Source organism: Anser cygnoides, chromosome 4, assembly GCF_040182565.1.
Source record: "Anser cygnoides isolate HZ-2024a breed goose chromosome 4, Taihu_goose_T2T_genome, whole genome shotgun sequence".
Classification (NCBI taxonomy): Eukaryota; Metazoa; Chordata; class Aves; order Anseriformes; family Anatidae; genus Anser; species Anser cygnoides.
In genome coordinates, this window is record NC_089876.1 from 32,249,497 (window position 1) to 32,264,747 (window position 15,251).

Below are 15,251 nucleotides of genomic sequence, written 5' to 3' on the forward strand. Positions count from 1 at the left end.
GCACAACACCTACACTGTTATATGAATTGATACTGTATTTCTGCCCAGCTAAGTAATGCTTAAATACTTCTCCGCCACAAGAAATGCCAATACATATATCTCTAAACAACTTCACATTTTCCAGGCAAAGTGCGAGTGGTAAGGAAACCAATACATTATTTCAACAGACCTACAGAAGCCATAAAATTTCCAAGTTTGTTCTTTTTCTCATCTGCACCCATACACAGCCCACCTGAGACCCTGCCTTACTCAGATGCATTTAGGGGAAACAACATAGTGCAAGAAGGACATGTTATTTTATTTTAATCTCCATGTTCAAAGCATAGCTCTATAGGCTAAACTACAAGGACATATCTGGCAGCCTTGCCACATTTCCTGAAATGTTTACAATCTTCAGACACCTCTGAGTTTCTTTAATAGAATAAAGCAGGATTTCCATCTGGTCCATGCTAAAAAGTTATAAATATCCTACAATACTGAGCACAGCAGCAATCATTCTCCCGATCTATCCCAAATAAAGCTAAAAGCTGCTGAGAGATGGCTGTAGTTGTAATGAAATGAGAGGAGAGAGAGAAAACACCTCTTCCCCGCCCAACCCAAAATGCTGTTGGAATATTTTTGATCAAATATTCCAAGGTGATTCAGCATGTGACAAAGACTAAAAGAGGAAAATTTTCCATCTAAAATGTTCACGCCCATAAAGATTATCAAACATTTACAATGGAACCACACACAAAACCTAGCAGGTATGGCTAGAGTACCCTCTGCTGTACACAAGTACAGTCTAAAAGAGAACCTGCTTTTTAAAGCAATATTGATAAACAGCATTTAAAAAATAATTAATCTAAAAATGCAACAGAATCATACGGACTTAATATTCCAATATACCATATGGTAAAATAGGTTTCAAAAAGCCTAAATTGTTACTAAATTGGCCAGCCTAACCAGTGCTGAGATTATACAAAAAAAAGAAAATAATCTAACATTATCATAAACCAAGAGTTTGTCAGAATAAACAACCAAATGTATGGCTTTTAGCTTATTTCAAAGCAATTGCATATTATCATCTCATTATTAAATGAACACATTTCAAAATAATACCAATACTTCCTAAAAATTTTAGGCAAGTATACCAAATAGAAATGATTAACTATTTCCAAGCAGAACATAAACCTTGACCTTCTAACAGATATGCCAACATGACAGAGCGCAACCCAGTCTCCAATAAATACAGGAGCCAAATTTGGACTCACAGCTGGTATAGTTACCTCTACACCACATGCACGATGAGACTTGGACTGACTGCATTACGCGATTTTGAAACACCATCATCGTTCAGACAACAATTTACTAAAATTAGTAAACAGAAGCTAGGATGGGAGTGAAAAATTGGTTTGCAGATTTACTATAATTTCTCTGATAGAGACTGAGCACTCCAAGACACAGTTTTCACACGGTTTACCTGGCTCTCTGAGAATTAGCTTGACTTGACGTCGAGATATCATCAGCGCCCGGTAAAGCACCGTTGGCATCATCTCTCTTGAAACCTTCATTTCTTCTCACTAGCAAACCAAAAGACAAATTAATACCTGACTGGGCAAACAAAGCATACAGAACGATCCCATTTAAAAATCAAGGATTTATCAGTCATATGAGATTACTTAGAAGGAATCAGATTTCTATGTTCCGCGTATTAGACACGCTAGTATTAGGAAGTTGATTTCAGTTTTCAGAGAAATCTTACTGCTTCCCCCAGTGAAGGTAGCTACACTACAGAATTCCTTTGAGGAAGAATACTAAGGAAGGCTTAAAAAAATATGCTGAAAAAATAAATACACGATTGCATAGACACCTTTCCAACACAAAGGGTTTCTTTTTCTGCTATTCTATTGAGACATGAAGTGACAGAGACACCACACAAAACCGCTCCAGAACAGTATCAAAGCAGCTAGACAAGGTAATTCTGCATCCAGTTCACAAGAAGGGAGTTAAGAATCCAGTATACTGCTGAGCTCCTGTGATTAATTTTTGTCCCTGAAATCTGATCCTTTACTATGAAAAAGTTTTTTTTTTTTTTTTAATAATAAACTTATCTGCTTTCCTGTTTATAATGGTTAGCTCCTTTGCTGGTGTGTCTTCCTGCAGCAGCACCTGAGATTTTAAACTTCTGACCTGATTTTGCAAAGTGCTTGGCTTTGATTTCTTATTGTACCCTCAGTGAACAGAGGTAGTAGCAGGAGAGATCTTGGACAACACATTAAAGCCATGTTGATTTTGAAATTGTTCTTTATGACACCCATTTCATTGACTCTGGCTACTGGTACCCAAAAAGCAGCTCTCTCTCACCTGTACAGACTTTGGATAGAAACTCTTAAGTAGCCTGTTCTAAATGGCTGGAAACAGATGGGAGGATAGTTATTGTGCCTCAAGACCACTGCTGTTACTTGCTGCTTGTTTCTGCTTATTAGGCTTCAGGCTCAGTATTTAGGAGGACTGCCAAAAGATGTGGAAGGAGTGGTGAGCACAGGGCAGCTGGGTTGGAGCATATTCTAGCACTGCTTTCATAAAACACCCCAAGCACTTTTTTCCATGTTGTGAAGAAAACCTTCCTGTCATATATCAACAAATAATACCATTGCCTGTTTTTCCAAGCCACTGATTTAGTAGAACTTACATAAATTTGTCATACAGTTAGCCTGTACTATCTACTTTTTTGCGTTACACCAAAATCTTTGGTTTATAAATTATTGACCGTTTTATCCTCTTAGTAAAGCCTATGGAAATCCAAAAAATTAAACCATATACGTTCCATAGAAAGCTTTTACAAGTTACTGAGATTGCACGCTAGCAACAACTAGGATTGTTTTTGTGCCTGTGAAGACTGTGTGCCATTTAAATCAAGCACTCCAGTGAAGTTAACCATTTCCACCTTTTCCTACCATGTTCCCTTTCAGAGTGCTAAATGTCAAATTCATTTCTGAACAGACTGCCAATTATGCTGAACTGAACACAATTATTTAATTACATGAGATCATCTTACAACTTCATATTAGTAGTAATTATCAAGCCTCCTACTAATGATTTAACTTCCCTCATTTTTTTTTTCCTTTGAACTTTCTTCTTGCCTTTTTTTTTTTTTTTAATTTCTTTTACTATTATTTTTAAACACAGGTCTTACCTTGCCTGAAATCTGGTTCCGAGGAAATAACAGATGGGCTTTCACTCGAAGTACTATAAACATCGCTGTGGTAAGATTTGTACCTTCTCAGAGGCTCTGAAAGTTTAAATCAGGGTGTCAGAAAAGAATAACAGTTCTAATGCAAAGTCAAATACAAAGCAACACTTGAAATTTGATCTGTTCAAAACATTTTAAATGCCAGTCTGTGGTTTGGGAGTCTGAAAGCAAAGGGAATGCTCAGTGGATGCTGTGCAGAAAACTAATAGTTAGAAGAAATTAAAAAAAAAACACAGAAAAACCAACCTACCTAAAGCCCCACAAGCCAACAAAACACACAACAGCTACAAGCCCCAGTATCCAGACCAAAATTGACTAAAACATTTGGCGCATGCCTCGTGTGTAGAAAGCAACAGCCAGGACTCAGCCCCTGGCTCCTTCTCTATGAGAAAGAAAAAATATCCATAGCAACAAAGCAGGAACTGGAAAATGAGAATTCATTAAGCCTTAATTTGACATCCATAGAATATGATTAGCAATCAATTATTAAGTCCCTGCAGGATTTTTAATTAACCAGAAGAGCTAATTGCTTTTGAAGAGGAAGCAAAACAACGCAGCCTCAACTCCTAGTGTCAGTGAACTCTCCACATAATGTACTGAAAGCAAAAGGAATTGGAAGGGATACGTACTTGATATTTTCAGCTATCTTCAAAATTTTGTCATATGCAAGGCAGGGAACAACCACGTACAACGCTTATAAGCAAGAAACAGAAAACAAAAAAGCCTCCACACTTGGAGACTTCCAAGGCTTTGCTGTCAAACGGAGCACACTTCAGATGTCCTTCTTTCCAAAAGGCTGTCTTCGGTCCACTTAGAGTTAACATTTTCGAAAACAGAAGTGATGATACAGAGCAAGCACATGTAACAGCTGTAAATACAAGTGCCAATTACTGCAGTAAGGCATGTAAGGGGAGGAGTAAAAAATGGTGAAGAATCGAGCATGCAGCAGCAAGAGATGTGAAGTTATTGCAGACCACAGCTTGACCAGGTGTGATTAACACTAGTGATAAATTTACTAAGTGAACCATCTTAATAACAAAATTATTATATAGAAATAATGAAAACATGTTTTCTACCCAATCCAATGTTGCCGAGGACACAACTGGTAAACTAAGCTTATTTCCAAAACAAGCAAAAAACCAATACAGAGGAATTCAGTTAATTGCACTTCCCCCTTCTGGACGGGAGCAGCAGAATCAAACCATAACCAACCAGAACATCATCCACCATTAAGTGAAACACTGCTACTTCCTCTACAGATGATGAGAAATAACTGAAAACAAAGAAAAGAGGGAGATGGGCAAAGGACTCCAGCATCAGAAGTGCTCTTCTGAACAAAGCAGTTACCTGCTTTGTTTGGAAAAGCAGAAATGGAGCAAAATTGGCAGGATGAGATATTTAGCTCAGTTCCTGGGAACAAGTTTTCCAGTACAAGGTTACCAGTATGAAGGGACAGGCTGAGCAGCAAGGGTGCAATCCATCACCACAAGAGCTGGACGTGGCTGATCCAACCCCAGCCCGCCAAGGCTCCACAAACAGAGCCTGCACCAAACTGATTTCTGTCCTCCACTATGTTCTCAGAGAACTAGAACCACATGTTACCAACTGTGCCCTGTCACTACCTGCACAACCTCACTAATTATTTTCCACTAATTATTAACAAGCAACATATTTTAGGCTCACAAGTAACATTCTCAAAACTATCTTCTGACGCGTGGTTTAAGCCACATCCTTGTTTTTCCAAGATGATTCTGCAAAAAGGAATTCTGAAGTTCCATCTTCCCACATTCAAAAGACAAAACCCTCTGAGAAAAAACAACAACAAAAAAGGTGCAGCAAACCCTGAATGAGGCCAGAGGAAAAGTCGGACATGCAACTGACAGCACTACTTGTTTGGATTTGGCATGGTGGCAGAGAAAGCTCCAAGCAAGAAAAAGATATGAGAAGAAACTAAGTGCTGCAGTAGACAAACACTGAAGACAAGATTGTGTTAATTTTGCAATACTCGTTTCCAAAACCTCCAAAAGCTGGTATTTCCTACAACTGCCTACCAGCCCACTCAGTTGTGCAGCTCCCCAGGGCCCCAGCAAATGCAGCAAGATGCTGCAAGAGACACACAAAAAGCTGAAGCCCGGTGAATCCTACACACATGCCTCACTTGATTCTCGCAGCTGAGCACCACTGCGTGCACATCTGCAAAGCGACCTACAGCTCGATGCAGAGAATTCATTGGGGGGTTGGGGGGGCTTGCTTCAGCCTTTCACAATGGCTACTTTCAGCCTTCTGGATTTTACACCACTGAAACCCACCACCAATCTAGCAATGACTTGCCTAAATAGGAAAATAACCCCCAAGTTCAGTGGGAAGCCTTCTGTTGCGTATTTTAAAATGCTCCCAGCCCTTCAAATGCGGCATGAATCCTAACATGAATATTGAAGCTACAGTGGAGAAATGCTTAAGTGAAAACAGATCTCCTCTTTCCCAGTAGTTTTATTAGCTGTAGATTTTGCAAGTCTGCTAGACCGTCTTTGAAGCAAAAGGAAGGGAAGGGAACAATAAAACACAACATGAGATTTTAAGCAGATTTTTTTCCACCTAGTCAGCAGCCTGGGCTTCCTGAATTGCACACAGAACTGTGGCTCCGTCCTGGCTCTCTGAGACATAAAATTTTGCAAAAAGAAAATATACGTAAAATGGTAAAGCAGAATATGAAACAAGCACTTGTTGCGGAGCTATCACACTCTGCGGGCTGTCCAGCTTCCCCTCGCTCAGCCCATCAGCGGATGCCCTGCTGGAGGCCACGGGGGCAGCTCGTGGGCCAGGAACACCAAGTGAGATTCCCAGTCACCGCTCAGAGGTTTTGCACCTCGCCACAGGAGGCCCAGCCAGCTGTAAGTCTGTTATCGCAGTGTTAGCAAGCATAGGCAGAGCTGGGACCAGCTGTGCCTTGTCACACCTTCCACTCTAAGGAGGCCAGACAACTTTCCTTAATAACACACGCAAAGATCATCTTCTCATTTCCCCAGTCATTTTATAACCTTCCCATAAGGGGCCGTGCCCACGACTATCAGCCCCAGCTTAAGAACAGAGGTTTAGGGGCAAATGAGAAGCCACAGCCTCTGCTTCGGGGTAAAAGCAAGAGATTTTTCTTTGCTTCGCTCAGTTTCAGGAAAAATATACATAGCAGTGGAACTGATTGCACGGACAGGATACATGCTGCAAGAGGGAGATTCAACCATCAATACGGAGACTGCTGTATCTACAGTGCTTGCTGAATTCACCCAGTAATTCATGCTTGCTTCTCTCCTCCAGCAAATTCTCTTCAATTCTAACATATCATATTAGGTTTAACTTCAGAGAAGGCGTCTGGATCACGTCCAAACCAAACCTCTTCTAATGAAGAACTGGCTTCCAAAGGTCACGAGTCCGCACTCTGGGACTGAGCTGAAGCTGAGCTTTTCATCCAAGAATTTCAAAAACAAGGACCAACTTTTAGCCTGAATAGCTTGGAAGGAACTGTAAAATGAGATCTGCAAAAGCTAATGATGACAATAAACAACTGGTCTCCAGAATTCACATTTTTCCCTGGGATTTTTGAATAGCCTTGGTATTTTTATTTTTGTTTTAAGAGTCTGTAATGAAGATGTAGATATAAAACTTGTAATAAAAGTGCAAGCACCACAACATGGGGATGAAAGCTGCCGTACAAATGGAAGAAAGCACGTTTGTGCCATTTTTGTAGCACTGCAGTGGTACTTTTTGAAACTCCCCGTGGAAGCCAGCAGAGCACAACCTCACAGGCACCTAACCCAGTACAAAACAACAAACCACGCCATTTACGCAAGGCAAGACGTGCAAGCCCAGGCTCGTAATTTACAGAAAGCCTCATCCCAGCCAACTTCAACAGAAATCAGAGGACCGCATTTAGCCTGGAACGTCATTATCCTGAACACATGACTCACATTAGATACACAGGTTTTCAAATGCGCATTATTACAAAATTCTTACTGGATGTGCAGAGAAGGAAAAGGATAGAGATAGCAGAGTTCAACAAGCAGTTTCCCAGCAGGGCGGGTGTTCTGGTTTGTTCTTGGGGTTCTGGTGGTGGGCATCTTGAGTACTGAAGAGCTTCACTGTAACGCCATGAAACTCATCCGTGGTCTTTTGAGAAAGGGCTGGGATGTGCTTCTTTCACAGAAGCATAGAAAGTAAGTTAGAGTCATGTTTACTCTTCCCTTTCCTCTTTTCGTCGAATACAACTTGAATTACCTTCTGTGAGGCAGCACGGCAGATGTTTAACAGAGAGCGTAGTGACCCAGAATGAATCCCTGGTAAGGATTCCTATTTGACACATGCTCACAGGTAACACACAGGATTTCCACCATCCTGTTTTACTACCTTTTGTTAAGCTATATAATTCAGAACAAAACAGCTGTGCCTGATGCCAGAGTACTTGTACCTTATAGGTATTTCACACAAGTATTTCTTATTTTCTTCCTTAAAAGGCCAATTTCCACAGCGCCAGTTTAAGTCATGACCCGAAGTTTTCTTAGTTAGGAACAGTTCATTAGCCTACCCTGCAGCTTCATGACTGTGATTGCTGAACAGTAACTGAACCTTATCCATACCGGACATACCAGCCACATGACAATTCCTTTCACCGCCACTGAGCTGAAATCACACTGCAGCAGGATGAGCCTAAAACAAGTGTAAACTGAGCCTCAATTTGCTTTCACATGCAAACAGCATACATCATTGTGGGTGACTCGCATTTCCTCCACTTAGCTTACCTGTAGAGTACATACAACTCAACTGAAAAAGAAAGTATGCATGTCATTGAATCCGCAGAGGTGAGTTTGCAGAGCAGCTATTCCTCCTCTGCCCTACATCCCACCTCCTGCTTAACCTGCTTCTCCTGTAGCTCCCCAGTTCCAGTCTCTGGGCTTCATTTGCTGGAAGGCATTCGCTACCAACCTGCTTACCCATAATATACTGACCACAATAACTTTTCCTTATTCCCAAATGCAACTTCTAACTAAGAGTTTTAAAAATCTGAACATTTAGAGTACCCGCAAGCTTAACTCGCCAGCCGAAGACATGCAGCCATGACATGGAAGGTGTATAAGTGGGGTCCAGACGAGTCTTCTGGGGAGCACATCAATTAACAGTCTTGCGAGATAAATACTCAGAAGACTTGGGAGGCAGAGGCCAATCTAGAAACACAGAATCCTACACTGTCTGCTGCTACCTCTTAGAAGCAGACACCACTATGTGAAGAAAAACCAGAGCTAATCATGCAGGATTCCAGTTGAAAAAAACAGAGGAAAAAGAGAGGGGGATAAACACAAGTTGAGGCCCTGGAATTCACATGGTTCCCAACTGCAAACGTGTTGAACAAAGACAGCCTTGAGAATATTCCCCAACCACCCCCAGTCCCTCACCCCTGTATCCAGCATTCCAACACTCCAGCACAATCAACTTTTTTGGTATCCTCCCGTTTTCCCCCCGTGTGCTATTTAATCCACAGCCAGCTCTGCATTACTACTCTCCCAACCGCCTCTTGTGCTCCTGTGCACCAGGACACAGAGAATATTTACTCCTTGCTCCCTCTTGCATTCATTTCCAACGTTCCCATAAGCAACACTGTACATAAAAAGGATACACATTTGCTCAAGGAACACAGAAACCAATTCCCTTATAACTATGGAGATGCATGAAACAAGGGGGAAAAGGCACCTGAGCCAACGAATGGGGGAGACTGTCAGTAGTCTATCTCAGAGCCACATGCCTGCATATCGCGCCAGCTGAAGGCAGGCCCAACACGAAAACTGAACTGTTTATGCTTTGCAGCTCTCAGAAGATACCATCAGTTCTGTGGGTGAGAAGGCAAAGAAAGATGGGAGTAAGGGAGAAGGCACAAGGCTCTCATGCTCTCGAGCAGCGATCCAGGCTTGCAAGATGCCAAAGGCAGAAGGTTGTTGGCTCTGACAGGGGGTGCTGTCTGGGGGCGCCAAGCAGCCATTGCCAACTTGCAGATCATCAGCACCATCAGCTCACTCGGTACAGAAGAGCTGCTTGGGTTTAACACCAAAGCTGACAAACTACATGACAAAAACAAGAACAAATAACAGCAGCAGAGGTACAGAACTCTCTCCTCCATCACTTGACAAGATGAAAACACATTTTTGGAGTCTGATCTGAGCGTTCAGAATTGGCTGACGTGCACCTGAGCTGAAATAGCAGCCATCTTCTCTCCCCCCCAACTTGTGGCCAAGCACCTGGTCACTGACAAACACCCAAACTTGGTCTACGACAACCACCTCAGCCCTCAAGCAGCACAGAGAACCAACGTACAACACAGCAAGTTTGTGAGCAAGACACTTGGAAGACGCTGCCTCTGGAGGGTTTGGGAGGCTGCATCCAAGACGTTCCAACTGCAGATTATAGTGCAGTGTGGATGGTTAGTAGCTCGCTACAAACTACCTCATTACAGCACAGCTGTAATTAAAGCTCTGTCATTCTTTCCACTATAAACTCGTCTTTTCATGAGTTTATAATTTGGGTTGTAAAAATCTGTTCCGAGTGAAAGCTTGGCGTACCAGAGCCTACGCATGGGAACATTTTCTTTTTCCAAGACAGTCAGCTCCTTAAGGTTTTATGAATAACAAAAAAGCTTGCCAGCTGAACCCAAAATAAGCTAGGGAAGAACTAAGCCACGTGTCACTTAAATTCCTTTGTAGTTTGAAGAGGGAAGTTATATCTGGCAAAGCTCTGCCTGTGCAGAGTCCGATGACTTTTCACAACTGAGAAAACAAAGAGCTGAAGGCAGAGGCTTACCTACTGTTAACACGTAACCTCGAGTGGGACTCAGGCAAACTGAAAATATCCCCAGACGTACCAGTGAGCAGGCAGATGCCCGCCCCTCCACTAAGCCCAACCACTGACCTTGCTCCCATGACTCCAGGCTCTCCTCGCCCCTCCAAGCTGAGCAGACCCTTTGTTCCCCACTGGGCAGCACCAGGTACCTGCTGCTTTCTCTACCTCGCTTCTCTCAGTGCTGCCCCGTGGCGGTCACGCTGTGTCAGCCCCAGAAGCCTAACATAACCCGTAAGGAGAAGAAGTGCAGTTGCTGTCGTGTTCCCCAGACACCTCACGCATGGTGCTTCTCACCACTGCCCACCAGCTGCAGGCAGACAGCTTGGTACCACCATGTGCTGCCCAAGACAGCCACCACCCCTATCCCAGCGCTGACAATTGTTAGTGCAGCTCTCAGCCAGGCTGGCTCTATGTCAGAAGAGCAGATCCACACGCGCTCGGTAGTACCTGCAACTTGGCAATATCCATCTACCCACTACTTGCCTGAGAAGTACACACAAGAGTAATGCACAGAGAAATAACTTACATGCTGTGGTTTTGCTTCTTAGACAGATGAAGCTAGCAGTAGACTCTCTTTAAGAAAGGTCTCAAGGCACTCATCTATTGCAAACAAGACGTGCGGTAAGAAATAGCAAAATGTATGGAACAAAGAAAGGAAGCGGAAAAGCAGCCTGAAGAGACTTCACATCTCAGGGGGTTTGTGACCCTGCCCTCAAGGAGAAAAGGAGTCCTTTCAGTCAGACTTCTCAAGCCACCTCCAACCCAACAGCAACCAACTCCTCTGTGAAAAACCATTCCCCTTTCATCTTACTCAAATACCTCTTTGCACTGACTCTCGTTAAAAATTGACATTCACAGTCCAATTTTGGCCTGAAACTTTTAAGAAGTTAACTGAAAAATAAATGGCGAACCTGCAGTAAAAGTGCAGAGTACACAATCCTGACTCCAATGCAAGAGTGAAACATACCTCCTTCCTCTACTGAAAGTAGTAACTCAGAAGACAAGGACACTGCGACCCAGCTATGTGCTGAGAGTATCGAGACTTTTTCTACCAAGTGATGACTGAATTCAGAAGGATGGGCAGTGAGTCATGAGCTACGGCTTCGATCTGCCCTCACTCAGCTCCTCCAAGTGTAAAGCCCCGGCTCCCGGTTTGCTTTGGCTGCACTGTCACCCATTCTCTACACTAAGCGAGCAGTTTCACACAGCTGAACCATCTCAGTTCGCAAGGCCCAGGCACGTTACCTTTTCTGTTGTCTCCCAACCTGTTTGACTGAGAACGATAAACCCTTGCTCATCAACGGGCTTGGCTGAGCTTTTGGTTTTGCCGTTGTGCAACACAACCCCGCACGAAGCCGAACTCCTCAGCAAGGAAGCTCTTGATCTTTCCCAATGGAGGGAGTGGCTGCTGACACTCCGCAAGGTGCCTATCTCGAAAGGTTCGAGTTGACTCATGCACTTGATACGGTCCCCTTCAGTTTCACACTCTTCAACCAAACATAAAGCAATGTCCCCACTACCCCATCAGACATCTCAGTAGGTAATTACAGGTGGTCAACTTCTATTCTGAACAAACAATGGTTATCTCCACTGTACTATTTCCATCTACATTCATTTTTTCACTTGATAATGTTACCCTCACTGGAAGATGTTAATGCCATAGCACAGAAACCCTTCGCTTGTCTTTTCTGTGCAGCTGGTACATAATCACAGCAGCTTGTTGAACTGCTGATGCTGTTTCAGTAAGGCTCCTTCTTTCTGGAGCTCAAGGCTCAGGAGAGGAAGAACATGCTTCCCATGCTGCCTGCAATACAGCCGCCTCCTGAGATAGCACACAGGGCACAAACAGTGCTTTACAACCCCGATGAAAGGCTTTATCAGCTCTCCTCAACAGGGGTGTTCACACCTCAATGCAGGAAAACAAGGCAGAGGTTGTTATTTCTGGCAGTTGTCACTTCTGTCACACAACAGCCAGGCCACCATTATTGTTCAGTTGTAACCATTTTCTACACACTGGAATACATCACCCAGCTAGATCTGCACGTACAGCTCTTCCAGCATATACCTTAGATGAACAAGCAACACCTTCTTGTCCATCATAAACAGGATCTGACTTGGCACTAAGTTTCAATCCAGCTGTCCTAAATTTACAACCCCTGAAAATCACATTGCATGTTCAAAAGAAACGAAACACGCTGTTCCCCATTACAGGGCTCCACATAAAGACGTTTCCATAAGTGTGCACACAATAAGTCCCAAGGTTTTTCTCCCCCAACACGTTCTCTAAATTAACTGAGGGAACTTATTGACAATTCTCCTCACTGAGGTAAAGATCTTAAGCCCAAAAGAAACTACATATTTATGGGGCTTAAGTGGATCATCCAGAATTATACAGAGCAAAAACTGAGAGATCTGTAGACGACACTTCTTTTCCTTCAGGGTATAAATCCATCCTTAAGAGCTCAAGATGAAGGTTTTCCTTGAAGGAAAATTACCTGACAATTGGCTGTTACCTATATATTTCCTAATTTCACTTGATGAACTTGACACTGGCTGACTTAAAAAGAGCATCTAAATTCACTGGCTAAATCATCTGGACAAGCGCTTTCATCTTGGTTGGCAACAGATGTTTTAATGCTTTGATTTTACCTAAAAACAGAGGACAAAAGTAAGAGCTCAGCAGTTTCTAGAGTTGCTATTAGAGAACTCAAATTTATCATAAAGACAATCTCTGTTTAATGACTGGAATGATTCAGAATATCTAAAAGCTTCACTAACCTTCTACATTCATGGCTTCCCGCAGGAGCTGCAACTTCTTTTGTCTCTCTCTTATCCTGTCAAAGGCACTCGATATCGCTGCGGAAGTTGATGTCTCTGGCACATGGCGCGTTTGGTCCAGTTTTTGAGGTCCAAAGACATCCAGTGCTATGCTGCCATCAGAGTACCTTGCTTCCTTGTTTCTGGTGGTGGTAGAAGTCCGCACTGTAAATGTCTCGCACTGATGACCATGCCTGTGAGGGTCTCCAGCATGGTCCCTCTCAGCGGCCTTGTCAGTTGTGCAGAGCAAGTCTGTGGAGGAAGCCCATACCTTCCGCCTGGGAGCGGCATCTGTATGAAGGTGACCTTTTTTTTCAAACTCATTGGTTTTACATCTGTGAGGACAGAAATCATCTTCCTGTCCTGAGTTGTAATCTGAGGAAATGCCCTGGAAAAATTCTTCCTCGCCTTGTGTTCCTCTAATGGACAGAAATCCCATAGACTTGCTAAGCCCTTTGTTAAGCATGGTCTGTTGAGAGAAATGAGTCTTGTGTCCGTCATCTGCATCAACCACCAAGGTTTTTCCTGGAATAAGGAGACATTTCATACATGTAATTTGTACTTAGTACACAAGAATGCGACAGAAGTTACTTACTTGGGAGTGTACACCAAGCACACATTTGGCATCGATTTGGTCATGCAAAAGACTCAGGCAGCTGCTACCTCAGTCAAAGACAAAACTTCAACTACCTCATAGCTCAGAAACATTATATTTCCTATTTCTGAAGAGCTCAAGAAAAACTATAGCCTAGTATAATTAAACAATAATATTAAAAATGACTACTAGGTACGTGTGCAAATTTGTTTTCTCACTCACTGTATTTTTAACCTAGTCTGGACTACCACCAGAAGCACTGTTTAACCATCAACCCAATATCAGCAATTCATTTCACCCCTCACACACAAAGGCACAACCTGCAGTTTCTCATCACCTCTCAACAAGTCCAGGTTTGTTCCACACATTTACAGATGCCTTAATGTACTATTGGTAGCAAGGGAAGAATGACTGTGCAGATAGGAATTTAAAAAATCTTCGATCTTCCTGTAATGACTGTTTTTGATGATGAGTCTCTCAAGATGCAGAATATTCTAGAACAAAAAACTGATAAAGCGGTCAAGGTGATGGCACAAGCCCGTACACTTCACGTTTTGTTAATAAATGGATCAGTCAATATTGGTGAACGCTGCCTCTCCTCCCTCTCCCTTATCATGAAATAACTTCCACAATAAAAAAAACTGTCAGAGGTGTAATATTCCTGGTAAAATACGCACTCTCAAAAGAATACCGTATAATGGTCATGGAGAAGCTGTGATGCTTATGTTGGTCTCAGGCCTAAGATTTTCTAAATGTACTTGCCCAGTTTTACAAAACTAATTACAAACATTACTAAGCACAATGAAACTTCTTAATATTCACAGATGAACCCCCAGTTTACTGTTCGTATTCTTAAGACTTCCTGAGATCAGAATAAAATAGTAAGCATCTTAATATTAAAGTCACAGAAAAACAACCAGTATTGAAGACTGACCAACTGCTATTTCCTGTTAGGTAACACTAAAATTTTTCAATACTTCTGCAATAATGAAGTGATAAAAATCCGAAGTCTATTTTAGATACCACACATACAGAAGTCTACTCATAACTACAACTGATCAAATACATTACAAAAATCATCATCAAGTCCAATCTTTTCAATCTGCAGCATACACACTGCATTCATATGGCAATCTCAACCTCACCCTGGTACCACCACCGAGAACAGCCGACTGCAATGTGTTCTGTGCGGGACTGTCTAAACAATGCCTGCTCACCCAGCTGGTGACAGTGTGATCTATGTGCCTTTCTTAGAGCGAGCCCCTTCCTTAATGTGATATTGCCACACACAACCTCGACCAAGAAGTTGTCTTGAAGCCCTCCTCACACAGGAAAACAGCCATGGGCTCAGAGGAAATACGTGTGCTCTATCTTCTGTTCTGTGAGATGATTCCAGTGCTAGCGGTCCCTCCTCCCTTGAAAATCAACTGAGATCAATTGCCACTTGTTCAGTGGGCTTCAGCTGAACTTCTATTATTCTTTTGCATCAAATTTCAGAGAATGCCGTAAGGGTGCTGATACTTGCACTTAGAAATGCTTTAAAAGCTTGTGGCTTTGTACCTTTGTACTCTGATGTTCTACTTGAAGGGGGACTATTTCTTTTCAGTTTCTATTTCTGTGATAAAGCTAAAACCAGATGCTTAAAAAAAAGCAAAACAAAAGCCAAACAAAACCAGAATGCTCCCCCCGGCATCTTACCCCTCCCCCCAAATATTTGATGGTGACATG

At 42.6% G+C, this 15,251-nt stretch overlaps 1 protein-coding gene across 8 annotated transcripts in view; it reads right to left on the bottom strand.

The window, feature by feature from the left end:
- The window catches only part of PTPN13 (protein tyrosine phosphatase non-receptor type 13), a 129,708-nt gene that overhangs the window by 63,514 nt on the left and 50,943 nt on the right, over window positions 1-15,251 (bottom strand). For 7 of the 8 annotated variants that reach the window (XR_010831397.1, XM_048074371.2, XM_048074372.2 and 4 more), the window contains 3 exons: window positions 12,890-13,453; window positions 3,179-3,274; window positions 1,463-1,562 (listed from right to left, as the gene is read on the bottom strand). Coding sequence is in view for 7 of the 8 variants with exons in the window: in XM_048074371.2 (XP_047930328.2) it covers window positions 1,463-1,562; window positions 3,179-3,274; window positions 12,890-13,453 (760 nt within the window). In the remaining variant the exon portion in view is untranslated. The remainder of the gene's footprint in view (window positions 1-1,462; window positions 1,563-3,178; window positions 3,275-12,889; window positions 13,454-15,251) is intronic. The other variant, XM_048074374.2, reaches the window with a different exon arrangement.